Source organism: Sciurus vulgaris (assembly GCF_902686455.1).
Source record: "Sciurus vulgaris genome assembly, chromosome: 2".
NCBI classification, from domain to species: domain Eukaryota; kingdom Metazoa; phylum Chordata; class Mammalia; order Rodentia; family Sciuridae; genus Sciurus; species Sciurus vulgaris.
Genome location: NC_136462.1, coordinates 34,341,679 through 34,368,196, shown reverse-complemented (window position 1 = coordinate 34,368,196; position 26,518 = coordinate 34,341,679). Strand labels below are relative to the sequence as shown.

The following is a 26,518-nucleotide window of genomic DNA, read 5'->3' as shown; positions in this document are numbered from 1 at the left end:
TATGAACAATCTATCATTTTAACTGCCCCCTCAAAGGGCTTTAACCAATCCAGAGAAGATAAGACACAGAACAACAAAATGCACAAAAGACATCTTATAACCTCCCAGAATGTGGTATACTACCATTCTACTGTGAATTATTGGGGATAGATAGAATTAACTTCAACATACCCTCCTCCAGTGATAAGTGTTAGTGATAGATTAAAAAAAAAAAAAATGCATAAACATGATTGGTAAAATAGTTTTAAACTTGGAAAGATTATTGAAGGACTTCTCAGGAAAAAAATAATAATAATAATTACCTTTAACAAGTTAAGGTGTATTACAACTCCCAAAGGAGGATTCCTTATCTGAAGCAAGCAGGAGGAACTTCCTGTTAACACAAGCTGTACTCATAATGGAAGGTGAATGGCTAAGAAGGCTTTCAACAAAACTCCATGTTCTTTGGAGCCAAACTTGAGGGTTCAGTGGAAAAGCCTGCTGGAAGGACTAAGAACTAGGGCAGAAGTAGATAAAAAGGAAACAGGAAGAACTGAGTGGGGAGTGGGGCGGGTGGGGGGAGGGGAGGGGAGGAGCCATGGGCAAAGACTGGAACCCAGGAAACACTGATGGAAATGGGTAGCTCAGACCAAAAAAGTAAGGAAAAGAATGCCTAGTACAACAGCCTGCCCTATGCAAAGGACGCTCTCTTCTACAGACTAAAAGTAAGCTAAAGGAAGTTAACTAGCCAAGAATAGAAAATAAAGGCGGGGGTGTTCGTTTAAGACGGGGAAAGATCCTGCATAAGGATAACAGGAGTGAGGCTACGGGTATCCAAGCGCCAGGCCCTGGGTTTGATGGCCAGCCGCCCCCCCCTCCCCCCCCCCCCCCGCCACACACACACACAGATAAAGGGAGAAATAACTGGTGGAAAATGGAGAGAACTTTTTTTGGGGGGGGGGGGGGTGTAACATCCCCCCCAGCCCCCCACCTTTTTTTTTTTTTTTTGAAGATAGGGCCTTGTAAATTGCTGAGGCTGGCTTTGAACTTGTGATCCTACTGCCTCAGCCTTCTGTGTCATTTGGACTACAGGCCGCCACAGTGCCCCACTACTGAAGATAACTTTTCAGTGCTTTTTAAAATGTATCAATTTTTTTAAATGGGTAAATTTCTTATGTAAATTATCCCTCAATAAATCTATTTTTTTTAATGTGTAAAACAGTGTATTATGATTTAATTAACATGATTAGACGACTGTGAAAGAGTACCCTGATATTGCCTCACTCAGTAGTAAAGTTGACTTGTGTCTGGGAACACTTCTGTTAGAATATATCGGTCTGAGAAGACATGAGTGTTATGAATACAAAAGAAGCAATTGGGGAAAAACTTGAAACTTCCTCTTTTAATAAAGAGGTTTTTCTCCATTTGTACCCTTGAAATTAGATAAAAAATTTATAAGTGTTGTGTAGGGGAAGGAAGCTTTTGTACGGGGAGGTGTTTGGGGGGGTCTGTTTGAAGCATAATATCAGGTTTCTTCCGCTGATGATCTGGGGCCAAAGTCTATCTAGTCAAAGAGAAAACGATCTGGGGTGGAAAAGCCGGTTAGTTCTGGAGAAATTCCAGGTTTGCCGTGAAATGATCACATCACAGAAGTCTTATCTCTGCTATCCTCAAACTGGACCGTACGCCCCCATGTCACTTCCGACTGTTACTTGCTAAGACAGATGCTCAGCCATGATCCCAGAAGTTTCTGGTGAGCTGCCTACTGACGCAAATTAGAAAGCCATTCGAGGATCGACCTGGGTGCAGCTAAGCGCCACGTCCAGCGTTGGGCTCCCCCTGCATCCCTCCCAACGTAGGAAAAGGGACGGAAGAGGACAGAAGGCGAGCGGGAACGCCCGATCGCCCTCCTCCCCTCAGCCGGGTTTCGGGGAGCCGCCCCCTCCCCTGCGTATGCTCATCCCCACCCGCCCTGCCTCGGGCCACGACCCCCAGGGGGAGGGGGCGGTGTCGGCGAGCGCCCCCAACGGCGGCAGGCGCACCTCGCCCGGGGCAGCGGTCGCCGCCGCCCGCCCGGCCGGGGCCTCCCCGGGAGCAATAGGCTATCGATTCAGCTGCCTGTCGCTAGGAGCCCCGGGAGAGCGAGGCCTACACGGTCCGGCCGGAGCCCCGGTCTCGATTTCGCCACTTTCCCCACACCGGAGGGGGAGCCTGGGGGCAACCAGGCCCAGCTGGGCAGGAGGGAGGAGAAGCGCAGACCACCTGCAAGGGCAGCCGCAGGCAAAAGGGATGCGTGTGCCTGGCTCCCGCCAACAAGCCTCCCGGGGTCGCTCAGCGACCCCCTGCCGAGCGAGTTGCGCATTCAAGTTCAGGCTGGGGTCCCTCAGCCTCCAGAGTCCTCGCCACTCTCGCGACCATAATAAAAACAAGTCGCGGAAGAGGCCACCACACCACCAAAGGGGATGGAGCTGGGCCCTAAGAACACTAGGGGCGGCTAACAGGAACCCGCCAGTCACCTCCCCTCCGCCGACCCCACCAGACCCCGGGTCGCAGCCCCAGGACCCTCGGCGTCCGGCCCCGTAACCGCCTGGCCCTCGGTCCCTTCTCCATGACACCGGCGACGGGGGCTCCAGCACCCCCTTGCCCCCGGCGCACCTCGGCCTCCTCCCCCTCCAAATCCCAAAAATGCCCCCCGCACCATTTAAAGTACGCGGAGGAAGAGTTTGCCATCAAACTTTGTCAAGCGGTAACCTCGCACCCCTCCGCGACCCACACTCTGGCGGCAGTCGTCAGGGGAGATCACTTTGCACTTGGGATAAAGCGAATTAAAGACCTGTCAACCATTTTAGGTCTTTTATATAGAGAGAGGGAGAAGACATCCTCTCCTTTCCCTTCCTCCCGCCCTCCCTCCCTCCCCCTGCAATGGTTTTAATTTGACACCAAATCTGCCCACCGCTGGAGAGGGGCTGGAGGGGAGGGGGTGGGGACGGAGGGCAGGAGGAGGGTGGCGAGGAGAGCGAAAGGGGAGGCTGGAAGGGGGCCGGGAGGCGCGGGGAGGGGAAGGGGGTTGATTTACCTGAGACCAGCCACTGGCCTCCATTGTTGGAGAATTCAATGGCATTGACACAGCCGAAGTGGCCGAGGAGGTCCTTCTTGTAGAGGTTTCTGCAGCCCCGCAGGCGTCTCCTCTGAAAGTCCTGAGTGAGCAGGGGGTCCCCATGCAAGCCCCGCTGGGACAAGAAGCCCACCACTGACCTCATGCTGCCCCCCAGGCCAGCTCTCCTCTTCATGCTGGAACCGCCGCCGCCGCCGCTCGCGCCGCCGCCCCTCCCTCGGCCTCACGCGCGGCCGCCGCTCCCCCCGCCCGGCCCTCCCCCCGCGCTGCGATCCGGATGGTTCTTTAACCAGCCATGGCAGACAGAGCGAGGTGTGCAGACACTCGGTGGCGTTCGCGGCTTCCTGACGGTCCCGTCCCTCCCTCCCCTTCCCCCCTAGGCTCCTCCCTCTGCTTCTCCGCCTCCCTCAGCAGCTGATCTTCAGCTGCGGTCGCGCTTCCGCGACGCGCGGCCCTTCCGCCGGCCGCCGGGGCCGGGAGAACGCGGGCGCCGCTGCCCCTCCCCCACCGCGGGCGGCTGCCGGAAGAACGCGGGCGGCTGCCTGGAGACCGCGGGCGGCGGCTGCGCCTTGCTCGCCTCTGCGCCTTCCCGCGCCGGGACCCGGGCGGCGCTGGGCGGCGGCCTCGGGCACTCCGTGAAGTTGAATGAGCGTAACAATCAAAGTGGCCGCCGCCCCGAGGCCCAGCGCCGCGACGAGTTCGGGGGTAAAAATGAGGCCCGAGGTGGGAGGAGAGCAGCGGACAGAGGATCAGGTCGTCCTCGCTCGGTTCGCCTCCTCCCGGGATTGCGGTAGCCCGGTCCAGGGGACGAGAACGGAGTTGGGACTGAACGTCGGCAGGAAGGTTGCTGGGGAGCTCGTTCGTGCACCTGCCCCTTCTCCCCCCACCCCAGGACGATTTGAACTCTGCCTCGTCCCCGCAGTTCGGTTCTCTAATTCTCCCTACCTCCAGCCCTTCAGGAAAAAAGGATAAATTGTTCGGTCTCTTAGGAAATGGAGTGGTATATGAGAAAAAGAGGGAGAAAGGGATTAAGAAGTGAGACGGGGCTGGGGATGTCGCTCAGGAGTAGAGCACTTGCCCAGCACGCGCGAACCCCAGGGGCTCAATCCCCAGCCCTGGGCGGGTGGGGAGAATAAGAAGTAAGGAGAAAATTGCCAAAATCGGGTCGAGAAAGTCCTATGAAGTAGAAAGCACTCTGTCCATTAGTCCCAGATACATTTGTAAGACAAGAAGCCGTGTTGGAACATAGCGATACTGGTTACCTAATTGGGAGCGGTGAGCTCCTCTTGAAAGTGTGGACTCTGGGTTTGTACAGCTGTTAACCAGCAGCTGCAGTCCAGGCAAAAGTGACTGTCCTTCAACAGGATGGGACTCAAGGGGCTGACCCCAGTGAGGAAACTGGGTAAGTGCTGTGGAACTCTTCCAGAGAGTTAAAAGTCCCTTTTTCATTATTATGCTTTTCCTAGAAGTGATCCTCCATCATTAAATAGAAGTAAGCTATTGAAGTCAGTTTTGCCCTTTCAACTTCTCAGGACCTCCGGACCGGAAATGGCCCAGGAGCAGTTGAGTACAATCACCATTGAAAAATGAACTGAAGAAAAGCTTAAAGAAAAAAAAAAGATGGACTGAACATGGAAGAGGTTTACCTGTCAAGCAAAATCATCTACTTGTATTTTTTTGCACAGTGATAAGTAAGATTACTCAAAACAAATACATAAATGTTGAATTTGAAAGTCCATATTATAGTAAACACTGCTAAACTTAATAGAAATTAAACACATTCCAGAAATTAGAGTTTAAATGAACTGTTGGGATCCTAAATAGAAAAATGTGTAGTGCTTTCTTTTAAAAAGTTTTATTCCTGGGATATTATAATAATAGCGTCTAATCATTATAATTGTCATGTAGAGACCAGTATTAGTATGTCAGCTTGATCAAAGATTTATAGCATCAAACATCTTTCCTTCATAATATTATAATGTAATTAATCTTTTTGTGATTATATGATAGTCTCCCCCACTCTGCTGGAAGCCCTCTGAGAGCAGGGACCACGTCTTTTCTGCTCAAGGGTGTATATCAAGAGCCAGCACATAAGCTGGGCATAATCCCAGCAACTTGGGAGGCTGAGACAGGAAGGTTGCCAAGTTCTAGGCCAGTTTAGCTAACCTAGCATGACCCTGTCTCAAAAAAAATAAATAAATAAAAAGGTGCTACCAAACACCCTTGGCTTCCATCCCCAGTTCTGAGAAAAAAACATAAAGAGCCAACACATACTGGCAATTAGTGACCACTTCAGTATTTACTGAATACATGAATGAACTTAGGAAGCAGGGAGGAATTCCGAGAAGGTGATGATTTGAGTTTTGGATGTACTGAGTCTGAGGTATCTGTGCTTCACTCCAAGGAACCCATTCTTTGCAAGGTCAGTTTCCCATTTCACTGTTCCTTCACTTGACATACTTAACCCACACATTCAAAAACAGGGAGCCCTCTGGCCTTTCCCATTTAATAGGCCATCATATATACCTACCTTATTTCCCTGGAGTGGGAGAAATGAGTATAATAATGAGGTATGTGAAGTGGCAACATATGTCACACCCTCTTCTCCCTCCTAAGTAAACATAACTCTTTTTTCCAATCCTTGGAAAACTCATCCCATTTACCTCAGCCTAAAAATAGCCTAGGACCTAGTCACTTGGCAGCCCAGTTTTAGGACTTTGTTGGAAACTTCCTTAACTGTTCAGTGACCAACCAAGACAAAAACGTAGGACCTCCAGTCTGTTTATATTCTACTGATATTCTGAGCAGCTTTTTGTAAGGAGAATGGATAAAATCTCTCTTCCGATTTCTATAATTAAGATTACCAGATAAATACAGTAATGTCAGTATGAATTTCAGATAATTACCTTCTAATCCAAGTATGTCTCATGCAGTATTTGAGATATACTAAAATACTCGCTGTTTATTGGAAATTCAAATTGTGTTGGCCTTCCTATATTTTTATTTGCTAAATCTGGCAACCCTACCTATAATATAACCAACTTCAGAAGATCAAGCAAACCACTATAGTATCTATTTACCTTTATTAAGATTTTAACACGGGCTGGTTGCCGTGGCTCCAGAGGCTGAGGCAGGAGGATTCAAATTCAAAGCCAGCAAAAGCAAGGCGCTGAGCAACTGAACGAGACCCTGTCTCTAAAAATAAAATATACAATAGGGCTGGGGATGTAGCTCAGTGGCAGAGTGCCCCTGAGTTCAATTCCCAGGATCTACCCCCTCCAAAAAAAAAAAAATTGTAACATGGTTCACTGTATTATTTATTGCTAATCAATAATATATATGAATATATGACAATTATTTATTCATCTTTAATAGCTACATGAACTTTGCCTTTGCCTTTTTTTTTGAATACTGGAGATTTAACTTAAGGATGCTTAACCACTGAGCCACATCCCCAACCCGTTTTCATTTTCTATTTTGAGACAGGATCTTGCTAAACTGCTGAGGCTGACCTTGAATTTTCAGTCCTCCTGTCTCAGCCTCCTGAACCACTGGGATTACAGGTGTGCACCACACAGAACATTTTTTAAAATAATGACTTCATTGAAATACAATTGGTATTTTTTTTTTTTTTTTTTTTTTTTTTTTTTTTTTTTTTTTGGTGCTGAGGATTGAACCCAGGGCCTTGTGTTTACAAGGCAAGCACTCTACCAACTGAGCTATCTCCCCAGCCCCCCCACTTCCTTTTATTTTTTAGTTTGAGACAAAATTGTCAAGGCTAGGCTTGAACTTGAAATCTTTTTGCCTCAGCCTCCCAAATCACGGGTATTACAGGCATGCACCACCACAACTAGTCCTCTTGATTCATTTTTATGTTAAGCCAGTCTCACACTTGGATTACATTTGACCTTAGTATGTATTCCATATTGTATGTTGCTAGATATGCCTTGATAATATTTTGTTAAAGGTTTTGTGACTATATTCCTAAGGGGTTTGGGGCTTTAGTTTTATTTCTTGTAATAACTTCGGTTTTATGATAGCTTTGTCTAGTTTCGGTATCATAGAATGAGTTGGGAAGTCCAGGTGTATCTGTGTTTTTGCAAGAGTTTGTGAAGGATTAGGGTTAATTCTTTTTTGGGTACTTGGTAAAATTCACTAGGGAAGCCATCTAGCCTGGGATTTTCTGAGTGAGAAAGTGTTTGATTACTGATCCAGTCTCTTGAATAATTCCATTCAGATTTTCTATTTCATATTGATTCAGTTTGGAGAGTTTGTGTGTTTCTAGGAATTTGTCCATTTCATCCAGGTTACCTAATTTGTTGGTAGGTTTACAGTTCACAGTTTTCCAATTTTTTTTTTTTGGTGCTACTGGGAATTCAGCCAGTGGGGTGTGGGGTGTGCTTTACCATGGAGCTCCATCTCAATCTTATTTTTTATTTTGAGACAGTCTCTATAAATTGCTTAGGGCCTCACTGAATTGCTGAGGTTGGCCTTGCAATCCTCCTGCCTCAGCCTCTCTAGTCATTAGGATTATAGGTATGTGCCACCACACCCAGCTTTTAGAATCCTTTTTATTTCTATAATGTTGGTAATGATGTCCTGTCTCTCCTCTCTCTCTCTCTCTCTCTCTCTCTCTCTCTCTCTCTCTCTCTCTCTCCCTCCCTCCCCCTCTCTCCCTCTCTCCCTCTCTCCCTACTTCCCTCCCTCCCTCCCTCCCTCCCTCTTTTTCCCCCTTGGTCAGTTTGTTGACTGTTGATATTTTGAAAAAATTAGCTTTTGGTTTTGTTGATCCTATTTTTCTCTTCTCTAAAGAAGAAAACTTCTTTCTACTCTAGTTTTTTTTTAATTTCCTTCCTTTTGCTTGCTTTGAATTTAATCATCTTTTTCCAATGATCTGAGGTCTTTCTCCCTTTTTAAGATAGATGTGTTCTGGGAAAAGGAGGAGCTACTAGAATTAAATTGACCAAATTATGCTATATGTATATATGACTATGTCACAATGAATTCCACTTTTAAGTATAACTATAATATACCAATTAAATAATAAATTATTAGGGCTGGGGTTGTGGCTCAGTGGCAGAGCACTTGCCTAGCACATGTGAGGCACTGGGTTCAATCCTCAGCACCACGTAAAAATAAATCAATAAATAAAATAAAGGTATTGTGTCCATCTATAATTTTTAAAAAAGTTTACTTTTCTATAATTAAAACAAAATTATTAGAAGGAATACCAGTATAGGAGAGGAAGGGGATCAGGGAGAGGAGGAGGGGGAGGGAGGGAATACTGGGAATTAAAATGCAATAAATTATGTTATATGCATTTATTAATATGTCAAATGAACCTCACAATTATATAAAACTTTAAGTCACTACCAAAAACAAATTTAAAGATGTTTATTATTATTTATTTATTTTCATTCAATCATCTTATTCTTCAATTTCTTGTGATTTCCTCCTTCATTCATTTGTTCATTTAAATATGTATTAATTTCCCCATATTTCTGAATTTCCCAAATCTCTGCCTGTTGTTGATTTTTAATTTATTTTTTAAAGGAGGCATTTTTCACAAGCCTGGAAGTGCATTCTCAGGCTATGAAGTAGTTGGATTCAGTTATTATTTGCTACCAGAATTTTCTAATCACATTTCAACTTACTTTTCAGACATTTGGTTCAAGTTTGTCATGCATATTTCTTCATGATGAATGAAGAAATCTACTTTAAAATAATCTTCATGGAATGAAAGTGGGCAGAAATTCTCAGTGGCCAGGATTATTCATTTGATATTTATTCAGTGCTATTTACCTTTGCTATTCAATGCCAACCATCTGGGTTTTGTATATTTGAAGTTTTCTTTGCAAAATCATCATGAGCCAGCTGTTTTTATTTATTTTTAATTTTAGGATTCCACATGAATAACAAACTGTTTAAAAGAGTTAGTGTTTATTGCACTGGGTGTATAGTCATTTAGGTAAAAATTTTTTCCAGAGACGGTCCCATGCATATATAATGCATCTTCAGTGTCCTAAATACCATTTAAAAAAATAAATTGGATAATGCCACTCCCCAAAGTAAAATATGACCAAGGAGAAGCAAACAGATCTGTTACTGAGGTAAATGTATATTGTCTTTATGGGCTCAGTGATCATTAAGGACAGGCTCCTGGAATGTGAACTGAACACAATTTTTTTTGTCTTTTGTTTTTTGCGTGTGTAGGAGTTTTTCTGGTTTTTGTTTTTGTTTTTCCAGGGCTGGGCTTGGAACCCAGGCCTTGCACAAGTTAGGCGAGGGCTCTACACCTGAGCTATATCACCAGCCACACCATACATACATATAAACTTATTCCTCCTTCCTTCTGAATAAACTACATGAATTCACAATGAAAACCAAATAGCACATTTGACTACGGATGTCCCTTAAGTTGGGGCTGGTGATGTAACTATCTATGGTGTAGCTGACTATCTATGAGTTTGCTAGAAGGTGCTCATTCAGATCACAAAGTGATATAACCCAGAAGGATCTTAGAAATCACCTGGTCAAACCCCTTCACTATTCATGATCTGTTTTGAGCAGCACTGCACCTCCACCATCAAGCAGAATTCCTGGGACATACTATGTGACTCTCATTGTTGGGTGAGTATGTCTTCCTAAAATACCCCTGTTCAAGACTCTTCCTTTTTGTGTCATGTCAGGTCCAGACTCCTTTACCTGCCTATGCTGTCCCTACATGCTTTGTCTCCACTGGGTCTAAACTTAAACATTTCCTACTACTCTCCGTCACACCCACCAAGAAGGCTGGTGGCCATTCTTGCCTGCAGACCCCTATGCTTACACTAGTGTCCCAGCTCAGAATGTACTTTCCTTCCATCCATCCAAATCCTACACATCCTTTGAGATCCACTGCTTCCATGAACCCCTTCTTTAACAAATCTAGATCACATCAGTTTTCCTTTCCCAAGATTCCTGTCATGCTTACGGTTAGCATCATAGTTTATCACTTAAATATTTAACATTTCTATATCCCCATGTGGTTTTAACATGCACACAGTCTTGTCAGGTTGGACATAGTAATGGAAAAAACGAACTTTTTTCTCTTTATTCTCACACTCAACCCAGAACACTTCTTGTGATCAGATGTGTAAATGTTTTTTCCACACACACCAAGTTCTCTAGGGAACACCAAGTAGGTGTCCTCTAATTCAATTCAATTCTGTTACTATCTACTTGGAGATGGCATTAGATCCTACAGGTTAAGGGTCAGTCCCACAACACTGTGCTTCTGACCAAATGGCTTTAAATTAAGTTTACTGTAACCATCCCACTCCCTAAATCCAATCATTTGCTAGGATGGTTGCCAGAACTCTGGTAAACACTTTACTTACATTTATTGGCTTATTATAGAGGATATCACAAAGGATACAGATGAACAGCTAGATGTAGAGATTCAGGGGCAAGGTATGGGGGGTGAGAGCTCCCACTCTGCTCACACCACCCTCCGACACCTCCACTTCTGCTCAGCAACCTGGGAGCTCATCAAATGTAATGTTAACCTAGGCCTGGTGACCCACACCTGCAATCCCAGAGCTTTGGGAAGCTGAGACTGGAAGGTTGTAAATTCAAGACCAACTTAAGAAACTTAGCACTTCATGCTAAGTTTTTTGAACTTTTAAAAATTTATTTTGAAATTTTAAAAATGCTTGGAATGTAGTTCTGTGGTAGAGCACCCCTAAATTCAATCCCCAGTACCACCTCCCCCACCAAAAAAATCTGTTGTTCAAGAGTTTTTATAGAGCTGCTTCTCCAGCCTTGCTTCACCCCTCTTTCCTGAAGGTGAGTGTGGACTGAAAGTTCCAGTCCTCTAACTCATCTTTGTGGTGACTAGCCCATCCCAAGGCTATCTAGGGTCCCCAACGTCCATCACCTCAACAGTATAAACTCAGGTGGGATCGAAAGGGACTTATTACTGGCCAGGCCCAGTGCCACACGCCTGTAATCCCAGTGACTCAGGAGGCTGAGGCAGAAGGATTGAGAGTTCAAAGCCAGCCTCAGCAACTTGGGAAGGCACTTAGCAAATCAGCAAGACCCTGTCTCTAAATAAAATACAAAAAAGGACTGGGGATGTGGCTCACTGGTTAAATGCCCCTGGGTTTAATCCCTGGTATCAAAAAAAAAGGACCCATTTATTGAGCTGAGGGTGGCAGATCAGTGGTAAGAGTGCTTGCCCAGCATGTACAAGTCCCTGGGTCAATCCCCAGAAGCACATGTACACACACACAACAGACTCATTGGGAGTGACAAAAGACACTGCTAGCACTCAGGAATTTGTTCAGTTTTAGGAGCTGTCTGACCAGTACCAGGAACAAAGGCAAGTATATTTCCTATTATGCCCACAGACATGAATTGTTATTAATTCAACAGATGTTTGTTGAGCATATACTATGTGTAACTGCACTCATTAAACACAAGGGAGATAGATAGAGGTTTATTTGTATGTGTGTGTGTTTTTCCCCCCACCTCAAGGTATTGGGATTGAAACCAGGGGCACTTTACCACTGAACTACATCCCTAGTCCTCCTCCTTCATTTGTAAAAATTTTGAGTGAAGGTTTTTTTTAATTGCCAAAGCTGACCTCAAATTTGTAATCCTCCTGCCTCAGCCTCCCCAGATTATGGACATGCACCACCACACCCAGCATTTACTATTTTCTTTTGAGGTATGGGGGATGGAACTAAAGACTGCATGCATGCTAGGCAAACACTCTCCCACTTAACTACATCCCAGCCGTTTTTTGTTGTTGTTGTTGTTGTTTTTTTGTTGTTTTTTTTTTTTTTTATATGGTGCTGGGAATTGAACCCAGGGTCTTGTGTGAGACATGTGCTCTACCACAGGGCAATGTTCCCAGTCCCACACAATAGGATATAAAAGTGAGAAGAAAATTAAAAAGACACTAAAAGAGTTCAAGGTGATTATTTTATTTATTTTATTTTATTTGATACAGGGATTGAAACCAGCAGTGCTTAACTACTGAATTATATCCCCAGCCCTTTTTAATTTCTTTTAATTTTGAGAAAGGATCTCACTATGTTGCTGAGACCAGCCTTGAACTGAGGATCCTCCTGTCTCAGCCTCCCAAGTTTCTGGGATAACAGGCATGTGCTACCACACCCAGCTTCATGGTGTTTATAAGACAGTGACAGAGACAGATTTTAATCGAAGATTCACACAGTAAATATAAGATTACTATAACTGCTATCACTTAATTAGTAATTGCTGCAAGCCTGGCTCTGTTTCAAGTCCTTTACAGATATTATCTATGAGTTAATTATGAAGAAACTTCATGAAAAGGTGATTATTATCCCATTTTGCAGGTGATAAAAATAGCAGTTGTGGTACATAGAAATGTGTGATGTCTCCATTTCCATTTCCATTGAATGGAGTTGTCACGATAAATTAATGAATTCTCACTGTCAGAGCCCTTGGATCAGGCCTATTTGTAGGTCAGCGTCAGCTGTTTGGTTTTCTTCCCAGTACTGGGTTTGAATCCACAGCTCTTACCACTGAAAGCACCCAGGCCTTTTTATTCTGACACACGGTCTCTCTGAATTGCCCAAGTAGCCTTGAATTTGTGATCCTCCTGCCTCTGCTTCTCATATCACTGAGATTACAGGCATGCACCACCGTGCGCATACCTGGCTAGGCATTTTAGTCTTTACCTAAGAGTCCCTGAAGGGTTTTGAACTGAGGGCATACATGATCAGATACACATCTTAAAAGATTATTTTGGCTCCTTCAAAGAGAATGGATTGGAGCGGGCTGAGAGTGCGTTTGGGTAGATGATTGGAAGTTTTGCAGTAGTACAGTGAAGAGTAGTTTCACTACTACTCAGTAAAGACAGTGGAGTTCAGAGTAGATGGGGGCTGGGGCTGGGGCTGGGGCTCAGTGGTAGGGCGCTTGCCTAGCATGTGTGAGGCACTGGGTTCGATCCTCAGTACCACACAAAAATAAATAAAGGTCTAAAAAAAGAGTAGATGGATTTAAGACTTTAAAAAAGTAGAATTTGGTGGTGTATTAAAGAGAGTGGCAGACGAAAGACGAAATGCCAGGTTTCTAATTCATACTGCCATTCACTGAGGTAGGCCCAGCATTGAGAGAGTCAAACCATGAATTCAGTTAACACGTACATTGAGTTTGAGGTTCCCCTGTGACTTACAAAAAAAAATGGACTGGTAGCCTGAGTTCAGATTCATGGCTGGGGCTGGAGTCATTGATACTGAAAAAAGAAAAATTCTAAGATGTCCTCAATTTAATTGCAAGGTCTGAGAGTGCAGGGGAGGAGAGATACAGGAAAATGAGCAGTTAACAGTTGTGGGCTGCACCAACAAAAGACTATTCCTGTTCCACATTCCTGAAGGTATGTTGAAACCTTGACTTCTAACCCCAGGCAGTAGACACCCAGGTGCCACCGCATCCGGCTTATGAATGGACTATTGACCCCAACTAATCCAAAACAAGAAGCATTTTTTCTTTTAGGCAGTCCTAGTCCCAAACTTTCCTCTCTCCACATTATCCCATTCTTCTTATCTACAACCAATGTAGACTTCATGTAAATAATTTGCTCTTTCCTAAGTTTTCATTATAAAAATGTTTCTGGCATTTAGATCTGGAGGACATATTTCTGAGTCATGAAACTTGTCCCAGGACCTGATTAGCATCTGTAATGGCTCAATAAGACTTTTTATTTCAGATTTCCCTTGGTCAAGTTTTGGTTTAATAATACAGAGATAGTTGGTGAAGTCTCAGGCATGAATAAGAATATTCAGGGGAAGCATCTCGTTAGATAAAAGAGAAGCAAGCCTGGAATTAAGCTTTGAGGGATGTTTAGGGTTGACCCTGGGGTGGAGGAGGACACACTAACAAGTCAGGAGAAGAACAATGTACTGAATGAAAAAAAAAAAAAAAAAAATTGGTAAACCATTGTGTCGTGGAAACTGAAAACATGAGTATTTCAAGAAGGCAGAAGTAGTTAATTATGTCAATTGTTGCTGAAAAGTTGGTAAAATGAGCCAGGCATGGTGGCACATGCCTGCAATCCCAGCAGCTGAGGAGGCTGACAGGAGGATCGAAAGTTCAAAACCAGCTTCAGCAATTTAGCAAGGCCCTGAGCAACTCAGTAAGACCCTGTCTCTAAATAAAATACAAAAAGGGCTGGAGGATGTGGCTCAGTGGTGAAGTGCCACTGGGTTCAGTTCCTGGTGCCCCCCCCCCAAAAAAAAAAAAAAGTTGGTAAGATGACTTAAAAGTGTTGGATTTATTGACACCAAAATCAGTGAAGCACCAGTGATCTCAATCACAGCTCTTTTAAGAGTGTAATAGGAGCTGGACATGGTGGCATACACCTGTAATCCCAGTGGCTTGGGAGGCTGAAGCAGGAGGACCACAAATTCAAGATCAAACTCAACAAATTAGCAAGACCCTAAGAACTTAGTGAGATCCTGTCTCAAAATAAAACATAAAAAAGGGTTGGGAATGTGGTTCGGAGGTTAAGTGCCCCTGGGTTCAATCCCTGATTTAAAAAAAAAAAAAAAAAAAAAAAAATGTGGTAGGGAAGGACCCCAAAGGGCAATGGGCTCAACAGTGAGCGGAAGGAAAGGGAGAGAGTAAAATGAATACCTGGAAGAGGGGATCCCATTCAGGAAGGTTCTGGTTTGTTAACAGGAAAAAAAATGAAACCGTTTAAAAACCATTGAGAAGGACTCCATTCAGAAGAAAAAGTTGAAAAAATTTAAATGAAACTAGACAGAGACGGGAGGATCACAAGTTCCAAGTCAGTCTCAGCGATTTAGCAAGGCCCTAACCAACTGAGCGAGACTGTCTTGAAATTAAAAAATAGGACTGGAGATGTGGCTCAGAGGTTAAGCGCTCCTGGGTTCAATGCCCAGTAGCAAAAAAAAAAAAAAAATTAAAAAAGAACTCATCAGAGTGGGATCTAGAAAGTTCTTTGATCCCAGGGATTGTAATGGGAGAAGTCAAATTTTAGAACTGAGTGACTTCTCTGCAAATTAGTGAGACCCTATCTCAAAATAAAAAAATAAAAAGGGCTGGGGAAGGGCTGGGGGTGTAGCTCAGTGATAAAGTGTCCCTGGGTTCAATCCATAGTCCCCAAAAACAAACAAAAAAGGAGGCAGACCACTAGGTGTGGGGCAGGGGGGTGTTCTAGGTGAATAAAGTAAGAGGAAAAAATGGAAGCACCATTGAATTTAGGCCCTGGGCAAAAGACTAAATTCATAGGCCATGAAATCTAAGTTGGATCAGAAAGGGAAATAAGAGAGAAATTAAAGGAAAAGTGACGAAGGTCAACAAATGAAGGTTCCCGTGAGGTAGCAGTCAATAAAAGTTGTTGCAGGAGTAAGTTAACAGGGCAGGGGAGGGAAAAGATCTTTCCCTCTGTCGTCCTAGGCTGAGGTCTCATAACCAGAGACAGACTGACAAGGCGAGAGGCACACAGAATGAAGTAACCCAGAGAAACAGTTAAACCTGTGTGTTTTGTTCTATTTTCTTCCTCCTTCTGTACTTAGGATTGAACCCAGGGCACTTTACCACTAAGCTACATCCAAGCCCTTTTTATTTTATTTATTTATTTGTTTGTTTGTTTATTTATTTATTTATTTTTGAGACAAGTTCTCACCAAGTTCCTCAGGGCCTCACTAAGTTTCTGAGACTGACTTGGAACTTGCAGTCCTTCTGCCTCAACCTCCTGAGCCTCTGGGATAGTCTTTTGCTTTTTAAGTACATGTGAAAGAATAATTATCTGGAATCAGCAGATGGAGGCCAAAGAATAGCAACCAATCTCTGATAAAATAAAAGATTTAAAGGTAAAATCATATCTGTCACTCAGATATACAATGAAATGTGATAAAGATGTTAGTGAACTCATTATTAATGGTAGGACCAGTAACATGTCCAAAGGCGAATCAACATTTAGAGATAAGAAATACTGAGTGCACATGCCTGTAATCCCAGAAGACTCGAGAGGCTGAGACAGGAGGATCACAAGTTCTGCCTCTAAGTAGCTTTAGGACTCTGGGAAGGTTACTGCCATACCCAACTCCTGTTTCCTTTTCCTTTAACATAGATTGTTGAGCAGATTAGCTGAAATGACACCTGGCTCAGAGCACCAAGATCTCTGAGCATCTGCAGGATCTGATTCCCCCTTCTTCCCTCCCCTTGGGGCTCCTGAGGGTCCACATTGGCTTCAGTGCCAATATATTTTTTTTTTCGGTCCTGGGGATTGAGCACTGAGGCAATTTTCCACACCCAGCATGAAAGTAAGTTTAAAGATAGGGGCACTAAACCAGGCATGGTGCATGGTGGCACACTCTGGTAATCTCAGAGACTGGGGAGGCTGAAGCAGGAGGATCACAAGTTTGAGGGCAGCCTCAGCAATTTAGCAAGGTCCTTAGTCTCAAAATAAAAAATAGAAAGGGCTGGAAATGTAGCTCATGGTAAAGTGTACCTGGGTTCAATCTCCAGTGCCAAAAATAAAAAAAAGAATGAACAGACACTTCACAGAAGAAGATGTACAAGCAATCAACAAACATATGGAAAAATGTTCAACATCTCTAGTAATAAGAGAAATGCAAATCAAAACTACACTAAGATTCCATCTCACCCCAATTAGAATGGCGATTATCAAGAATACAAGCAACAATAGGTGTTGGAGAGGATGTGGGGAAAAAGGTACACTCATACATTGCTGGTGGGGTTGCAAATTAGTGCAGCCACTCTGGAAAGAAGTGTGGAGATTCCTTAGAAAACTTGGAATGGACCTACCATTCGACGCAGTTATCCCACTCCTCGGCCTATACCCAAAGGACTTAAAATCAGCATACTACAGAGATACAGCCACATCAATGTTCATAGCGGCTCAATTCACAATAGCCAGACTATGGAACCAACCTAGATGCCCTTCAATTGATGAATGGATAAAGAAACTGTGGTATATATATACAATGGAATATTACTCAGCTATAAAGAATAATAAAATTATGGCATTTGCAGGCAAATGGATGAAATTGGAGAATATCATGCTAAGTGAGATAAGCCAATCTCAAAAATCCAAAAGAGGAATGATCTCACTGATAAGCGGATGATGACACGTAATGGGGGGTGGGAGGGGGACAAGAATGGAGGAAGGAGGGACTGTATAGAGGGAAAAGAGAGGTGGGAGGGGTGGGGGGGAAGGAAAAAAATAATGGAATGAATCAAACATCATTACTCTATGTAAGTTTATGAATATGCAAATGGAATGCTGTTACTCCATGTACAAATAGAAACAATATGTATCCCATTTGTTTACAATAAAAATAAATTTAAAAAAAAGAATGAAAAAGAAATATTGAAACAAATTTGAAATTGTAGGTAAATTTTGGTTTCTTTCCATCATGGGGAAACAAATCAATTGAACTTCTAATGGAAAGAATTTATTAGTATGTCTATGAAGAAGAATAATTTTGCACTGCTATCATTTATCCATAATTTACAGAGTTGTAAAACATCTCAAAAGCAGTAAAAGACTAGAATCCGAAACCATGGAAAGGTCTGCTCTAAAGAATTTATGAATTTCCACTGGAAATAAGAGTTACATTTTTCACTTATTCTCAATTTCCTTATACTTCTCATCCCCGAGGTATATGGAACCTGACAGCATAAACAGCCACCATTTGGATGAGTGTACTGTTGCTGTCACCAAAATACCCGAATCAAAGATGAGGTAGAACATCATGGGGGCAGGGTGCTAGGTTTTTGGCAGCCAGGAAGCAGAGAGGGCCACAGGGAAGATGCACCCTTCCAGGGCTCACCTGCAGTGACCCCCCTCCTCCAGCCACACCCCACCTCCCTACAGTTACCACCTGGACTGATTACCTTACAGCTCTCACAGATCCAGTCATTTCGCCTCTGCACATTTCTGCATTAACTCAGGAGCTTTCAGGGGACACCTCATATTCACACTGTATAATATATGAGCAAAAGAAACACGGTCTTAAAGAGAGACAGATTTTAATAAAGATAAGAAATTGGAGCTGGGCACGGTTGCACACACCTGTTATTCCAGCGGCTCCAGAGGCTGAGGCAGGAGGATTGCAAGTTCAAAGCCAGCCTCAGCAACTTAGTGAGGCCCAAAGCAACTCAGCAAGACCCTGTCTCTAAATAAGATATAAAAACGGGATGTGGATGTGGCTCAGTGATTGAGTGCTGCAGGGTTCAATCCCTGGTCCCCACTCCCCCGAGACCAAAAAAAGAAAGAAAGAAATTAGAGAAATGCTCATGAACGGCAGGGATTTTGTTGCAGGTTTGGGATCACTATGCCCCTCTCTTAGTGTTGCCAGATAAAATATAGAACACCCAGTTAAATTTGAATTTCAGATCATTTATTTTTATGTTTGTCTTTTTTGTTTATTATTTCTGTTTGGTTTTGCTAAACCTGACATCCCCACCCTAAGGGACATTTGTCAACGTCTGGAGACATTTTTTATTTTCATGATGTGTGTATGGGGCATCTACTGGCATCTAGTGGGTTGAGGCCTGGTGTACAGCTCAACATCTTACAGTGCACAGGACAGTTAACTCTTCACAACAAAGAATTATCCAGCCCAAAATGCGAATAGTGCTCAGGTTGAGAAATCCTGCATTTGAAAGGATTTTATTCCAAACCATTTTTAAAATATTTCTTATCATTCACCCCGTGTTTCTTACATGTTATAAACATGTCACACAGCCCCAATACATTATGTACTTTGTGCATGTGTGTGTGTGTGGTATGGGAATTGAACCCAGGGGCGCTCTACCACTGAGCTACATCCCTAGTCACTTTTCTGCTTTATTTTGAGACAGGGTCTAACAAGTTGCCCAGTCTGCCTTTAATCCTGCAAACCTCAGCTTCCCAAGGTTCCAAGGTTGAAGTGTGTACCATTGCATCTGGTTCATGTATATTTTAAAGTCACAAAAATGTTTAGAAATTAAAATTAGAAGATGAGATAATGCTGAAATAAACACAATAGGTAAGAGCTTTTATTTTATTATGTGTACAAAAAACGACCTTTTTTTTTGCTCCCACTTTTTTTAAGAGCAATTTGATTGACTATGCTTTATTTTTGAAATGATAGTTTAATACGCTATGATACTATGATTTCAAACATTTGGTTCTATGATCTGTTTACTTCATAAATAAACCTGACAAAAATATAAAGGATCCAAATGTAAGATCAGTTGACTGGCCTCTTTCACAACTTCTATCCAACATAGTCCTTGACAATCTAGACAGAGCAATTAGGCGAAAGAAAGAAATTAAAGGGATACGAATAGAAGAAGAACTCAAACTGTTTGTTTGCCAACAACATGATCCTATGTTTAGAAGACCCAAAAACTCCACCAAAAAACTTGTAGATGAGATTCTTCAGGGGAAAAAAAAAAAAAAAAACTTGTAGAACACATAAATGAATTTAGCAAAGTAGCAGGACTCCAAATTAATACCCATAAATCATTTTCGATCCTATACAACAAGGATGAATCAGCTGAAAGAGAAATTAGGAAAACTACTCCATTCACAATAGCCTAATAAAAAGAATAAAATACTTGGGAATCAATCTAACAAAAGATTCATTTCTACAATGAAAACCACAGAACACTAAAAAAAGAAATTGAAGACCTTAGAAGATAGAAACACCTCCCATGTTCTTTGATAGACAAGACACCTCCCATTGTTCCTGGCAGCATAATTCACAATAGCTAAGCTATGGAATCAACCTAGATGCCCATCATGGGTTTCAAGAAATTGTGGTATATATGCACAATGGAATATTACACAGCTATAAAGAAGAATGACTTTACGTCATTCACCAATAAATGGATGAATCTGGAGACTATCATGCTAAGTGAAATAATATTAATATTGTCAAAATGACCACACTACCAAGAGCACAATATAGATTTAATGAAATTCCTATTAAAATCCCAATGATGTTCTTCACAGAAACAGAAAAAGCAGTCATGAAACTCATTTGGAAAAATAAGAGACCCAGAGTAGCCCAAGCAATCCTTCGCAAGAAAAGCGAAGCAGGAGGCATCACAATACCAGACCTTAAATTATACTGCAGAGCTTTAGTAACAAAAACAGCATGGCACTGGCACCAAAACAGACATGAAGACCAATGGAATAGAATAGAAGATACAGAGGCAAACCCACATAAATACAGATATCTCATATTAGACAAAGGTGCCAAAAATATACATTTGAGAAAAGATAGTCTCTTCAACAAATGATGCTGGGGAAACTGGAAATAAATATGTATCTCTTACCCTGCCCAAAACTCAACTTGAAGTGGATCATAGACCTAGGAAATCAGACCAGAAACCCTGCACCTACTAGAAGAAAATGTAGGCCCAACACTCCAACATGCCAGCTTAGGAACTGACTTCCTTAACAAGACTTTTAAAGCACAAGAAGTAAAATCAAAAATCAATTAATGGGATTGTATCAAACTAAAAACTTCACAGCAAAGGAAACAATATGAGATGAAGAGAGTGTCCACAGAATGGGAAAAATTCTTTGACACTTGCATCTCAGGGCATAAATTTCCAAGATATACAAAGAACTTAACACCAAAAAAACAAAACAAAACAAAAGCCCAATCAATGGGCACAGAAACTAAATAGATACTTCTCCAAAGAAATATACATGGTCAACAAATACATGAAAAAATGTTCAACATCTCTAGCAATTAGAGAAATGCAAATTAAAACTGCACTGAAATTTTATCTCATTCCAACCAGAATGACAATTATCAAGAATACAAGTAACAGGGTTGGGGAGATAGCTCAGCTGGTTAAGTGCTTGCCTTGCAGGCACAGGGCCCTGGGTTTGATCCCCAGCACCGCAAAACAAAAAGAATACAAGTAACAATAAATGTTGGTGAGGATGTGGGGGAAACGGTACACTCATACCTTGTTGGTGGTACTGTAAATCAGTGCAACTACTTTGGAAAAGAAGTATGGAAAATGAGAATTGGTGGTCTCATTGCAAAAAACTAGCAATGAGACCACCAATTTGACCCATTTGTTCCACTCCTAGGATATCCAAAGGAGTTAAAATCAGCATACTACAGTAAAGCAGTCACATCAATGTTTACAGCAGCACAATTCACAATAGCTAAGTTATGGAATCAACCTAGATGCCCATCAGGGTATCAAGAAATTGTAGTATATATACACAATGGAATATAACACGGCTATAAAGAAGAATGACTATGTCATTCACCAATAAATGGATGAATCTGGAGACTATCATGCTAAGTGAAATAAGCCAATCCCAAAAAAACAAAGATTTTCTCTGATATGTAGATGCTAATCCACAATAAGGAGGGGAGGGGAAGAATAGAAGTTCAGAGGATTAGACAAGATGAATGAAGGGAAGGGAGGGAATATAGGCACAGGAAAGACAGTGGAATGAATCTGACATAACTTTCCTATGTTCATGTTCACACCACAGTGAATCTCCACATGGTTTACATTCACAAGACTGAGATTATATTAGAGTGCAATATATGCCATTCTTATATAAATATGCCAGAATAGATTCCACTGTCATGTATAACTAAAAATAACCAATTAAATAAAAAGAAGAGTTGACTGGGCTTACTCAATAATGAAATTAATTTTTCGGTCTCATTCACCAATTTTGTGAAGGCTTTCACTGAGCTTCATTTGTGTTTTGTTTTCCATACCAAACAACTGCATTTGCAATCAGAAGATTTTACATTTATCCATTTGTTTTTATTGCAACACTGGGGACTGAACCCAGGGCCTTATGCATGCTAGTGCTCCATTCCTGAGATACATCCCCAGCCCTTTTTATATTATTTTGAGATAGGGTTTCTCTAAGTTGTCGGGCTGGTCTCAAACTTGCAATCCTCCTTCTCAGCCTCCCAAATGGCTGAGATTACAGATGTGTGCCACCAAGTCCAGTTATTTTTGCATTTTTAACAAACATTTAAAATCCCCTGAATCAATCTCTCTCTCCTTCTCTTCCCTCCTGCAGCTTTTCATCACTATCACTATAACAAATACCTGAGATAATTAACTTATAAAGAGCAAAGTTTATTTTGTCTCACAGTTTCAGAGTTTTCAGTTCATGGCCAAACATCCCAGTGGGAGCTTGTGGTGAATTTCATGGTTGGGAAGCAAAAAAGAGACAAAGAGGAAGTATTATGGTTTGAATATGAGTCGTCCCCCGCCCCCCAAAATCTCCATGTTAATGCTGGAAAGTTTGGAGGTGAAATGATTGGATTGTGACCTAATTGGCCCATCCTAGTTTGACCGACTGGGCGGTAACCATAGGTAACTGGGCGTGGCTAGAGGAGGTGGGCCCCTGGGGGCTGCCGGAGGAGATAGCATCTTCCCTGCAGTTTTCTCCCACGCTTCTCCTCGGGGGCCCTTCCCGCTTGATGTTCTGCCTCAGCTGGGGCCCATTGCAATGGGGTTGGCCCTTAGCCCTACAGTGGACTGACTCTCTAAAACCATGAGCCAAAATAAACTTTCTGTCCTCCAAGTTGCCCTTGGCAGGCATTTTGGGCACAGCAAAACAAACCTTACTAACACAGAAAGGGGCTGGGGTTCTGCTGTCTCTTTGAAGAGCATGTCCCCAATGGCCAGGAAACATCCCTGAAGCTCCATTTCTTAAAGTCTCTGTATTGCCACTCCGAGGAACAAGCCTTTACCACATGGGCGTTTGGAGGAATATTTAAGATGGGAACAATAGCACTCTTTGGCTCAGGGGTGGGCTGGGGGAGATCCTTAAACACTGGTGAAAATCATTCCCAGGGGTTTATATGTGCAAACATTAGGGTGTGTGTGTGTGTGTGTGTGTGTGTGTGTGTGTGTGTGTGTGTGTGTGTGTGTGCGCGCGCGCGCAACGCCCGCCTGCCTGCTAGAGGTTACACCCAGAGTCTTGAGCATGCTAAGCAGGTGCTCTACCACTGAGCCTCAGCTCCAAATAAGAGCATTTTTATAAATGACATTTATATTTTTCTTCAAAAAAAAATCACACCATCATGGAAACACTCTGAACATCATTTTTCAAAATATTCTTTCGGAATAATCTTCAAGAAGCAGTTGTTTCCTTGCTTGTCAAAATACCAATTCTACCTTGAAAGAACAGAATTTTAGAATATTGTTAGCATCTATAAAGTAGCATACTGCTGTCAGCTGCCTTATTATCATTGAAAAAGTCAGCAAAGTTCAAATGTTTGTCTCTTTGTAAAAGAAAAGTGCAAGTTATTTTCTGAATTCTGACAACTATTGTAATACTCTGATTAAAAAAGAAAATAAAAACACCCAGTAAACCTCTGAGTGCAGCCAAGTATCTTCATCATCAGTCACTGTCACCTCACAGATGGCTGCTGTATCAAAAAGATTCTGTACTGCATGACCCATGTCTGTAATCCCAGTGACTCAGGAGACCGAGGCCGGAGGATCACAAGTTCAAGGTCAGCCTCAGCAATTTTGTGAAACCTTGTTCCCAAATAAAAAATCAAAAGGACTGGGGATGTAGCTCAGAGGTAAGCACTCCTGGGTTCAATCCCTAGTACTTCCTCTCACAAAAAAAATAAAAATAAAAAAATAAAAATTCCACTATGTAATGCTCTTGTTTCTACAAAAATTAACATCTCGATATCATTTCTTAGGCAAACAAAGTTTAACATGGGAAGCACTCTCATCATTCCATCTGTGCCAGGGAACTCCTATCTTTCCCAAGACATCAAAATGACTCATAACCAGTTGGCATCTAGCTGTATATTAAGTATTAGCAAAGCAGAATTACTTTCTTTTTTTTAGATTTATAAAAAATATAAATAGAAATCTAACATTGTCTTCCAACACACCAATGGATCATCAGGCACACGTTGGATGTGCCTTCCCATGCCACCTTGAGACCAGTGTATCAGAGGATCCAGTAGCTTGGGACCATTTCCATTTTATTGTAAAGGAATGTGAGATCTAGACAGTAAATTGACATCAAAGAGACCTGGGCTAGAAATTTCAAAAATGGCTTTGTCATTCATCAGCTATGCAGTTCTTGTGCAAACGAGATAGCAGCTGTGCTTCTGTGTCATATTTAAGATGGAATACTATTGTAACATGGAGAGAATATAACATCTCATGGGAGCAAACTAGGATTTTTTTTCCTTTTTTTTTTTGGTGGTACTTGGGTGAACTCAGAGGCATTCTACCACCAAGATACATCCCCAGTCCTTTTTTTTTTTTTTTTTTTTTTTTTTAAAGACAGGGTCTCACTAAATTGTTGAGTTGCGATCCTCTTGCCTCAGACTGTAATCTCATTCGCTGGGTTTACAGGCATGAGCCACCATGCCAGGCGAGCTAGGACTAAATAAGCCAGTTTTGCTAATATGATCATAACTTCTTTTCTGAACTCTCACAAATTGAACAAAGTCCCAAAGCCCTTCTCCCTCAGCCTTGACCTCCCATTAGTTTCACAAGGATCACTGGGGGCCGTCATTGAGAACTCCCTCAGCTTCGGGTCTTCCTGCTGCAAACCTCCTCTTACCCAAACTGTCAAGTCCAGGAACCATCCTGTTCTATCTCCTGGCAGGCCTGGTTCCATTGACCTTCCCCTCTTTCTCCTGTATGTTAATCCTCTCCTCTGCTCTATGGGCCTTTCTCCCTAAGTTGATAATATATTCAAATGTCTCCCAATATTAAAAAAAATTAAACAGGTAATAAGTTAAAGTTCATATTTATCCCTTTGCCCAATCTCTCTTAACCTCTAAGAGGATATCATGATTAACAATTTGATTAATATTTATAGAATCCCTTCATTATTTTAAATTTCTTCATGGCATAATGTTCCATAGTCCACAAATATTTTCTGAATGTCTATACCATTCTACTCACTGAGGATAGAGCAGTGAACAAGATGGATATTTTCTCCCATTAAGGAACTTACTATCCAAAATGAGAGGTCACAGAAAGTAACTAAGGTAAACAAGTAAAATATACAATATATTGGATGTTGATAAGTACTAAGGAATTTAAGTAGAGTGGTCATGGAATGTATCACCGAAAAAGATGACTTTTGAATAAGATTTAAAGAAGGTGAAGGAGAAGCCCTTTTGGATAACTAAGAAACAGCAAGTGCAAATGCCCTGAGACTGCAGTATTCAAATATGGACAATGGTAGGTACTTCTCAATTTAGTCAAGATCCTATGTGAGTATATTGAAACTTAAAGACAAATTGTCAACCATCACCAGCAATCCTCTCTTTAAAATAATAAGGGAAGCTGGATGCAATGGTACATGCCTATAATCCCAGTGACTCAGGACACTGAGGTAGGAAGATTGCAAGTTCAATAGCCTCAGCAATTTAGCAAGACACTTAGCAACTGAGGGAGATCCTGTCTCAAAATTAAAAAAATAAAGAGGGATAGGGAGATAGTTCAGTGGTAAAGCATCCTTGGGTTCAATCCCCAGTGCTCCCTCCAAAAACCCCAAATCAATAAACAATAAAAAACAAATAAAATAAGGGGAATTAGCAGAAAAATTCATTTTTGCTCTCCATGCACAGAAAAAGTCAGAAGAAGCATGTATTACTGTTGATGTGCTCGTTTCTGTAAGAAGTTAGAAGATCAAAGTTGCATTTATAACTTTTTTACCACTCATTATTTCCTTATTTTTTAAAAATATTTTATTTTGATACAGGGTCTTGCTAAGTTGCTTAGGGCCTCACTAAGTTGTTGAGTGCTGGTCTCAAATTTATGATCCTCCTGCCTCAGCCTCCCTAGTCACTGGCATGTGCCACTCATTATTTCTTTTGTTCACTATAATCTCTTCTTCTGGCCTAGGTTATATGAACCAAACACTTAGTTTTGAAGGACCTAAATTCCTTTTAGCATTCTTCCTTTTCTGGTCACTTTAATTCTCCATTAATCTCTTCTGTTAAACATGTAAATGCTCAGAGGCTTCCCAGAGAATGTCTTTGATCCCAGAGAAACTCTTAGGTACCAGTTATACCTTGTGTAACAAAAACTGAATTTCCCCATAGTAATTGAAATCAATCACCTTCAGCCAATTGAACAATTTCTTCTTGGGTATAGGTTCAGTGGAATCATGAACCCAAAATAGCCAGGTAGCATCTTGACTTCCCATTCAATGAAACTATTATTATATTTCATGTTTGAAGCATTTCTCTGTTGAGAACTAAAACCTTCAAACCAGCAGATCTCAAAGTTACAGCAATGAAAAATAAGAATCCTGAAAGTAGGTTGTTGGATATAAGAATAAGAAATCCCACTTCTACTTCCAACCTTTGATTCCTGGATCCATGTCATCCATGGGAGAAACAACAGCATATATGG

General features: G+C 42.0%; 1 protein-coding gene across 2 annotated transcripts in view; it reads right to left on the bottom strand.

The window, feature by feature from the left end:
- DCAF5 (DDB1 and CUL4 associated factor 5) overlaps window positions 1-3,384 on the bottom strand; it is a 96,785-nt gene extending 93,401 nt beyond the window's left edge. Inside the window, exon 1 of one of the 2 annotated variants that reach the window (XM_079127089.1) lies at window positions 3,235-3,384. Coding sequence is in view for 1 of the 2 variants with exons in the window: in XM_079127088.1 (XP_078983214.1) it covers window positions 3,056-3,269 (214 nt within the window). In the remaining variant the exon portion in view is untranslated. Of the gene's footprint in view, window positions 1-3,055 lie in introns of both variants that reach the window. The other variant, XM_079127088.1, reaches the window with a different exon arrangement.
- Window positions 3,385-26,518: the final 23,134 nt, after the last annotated feature.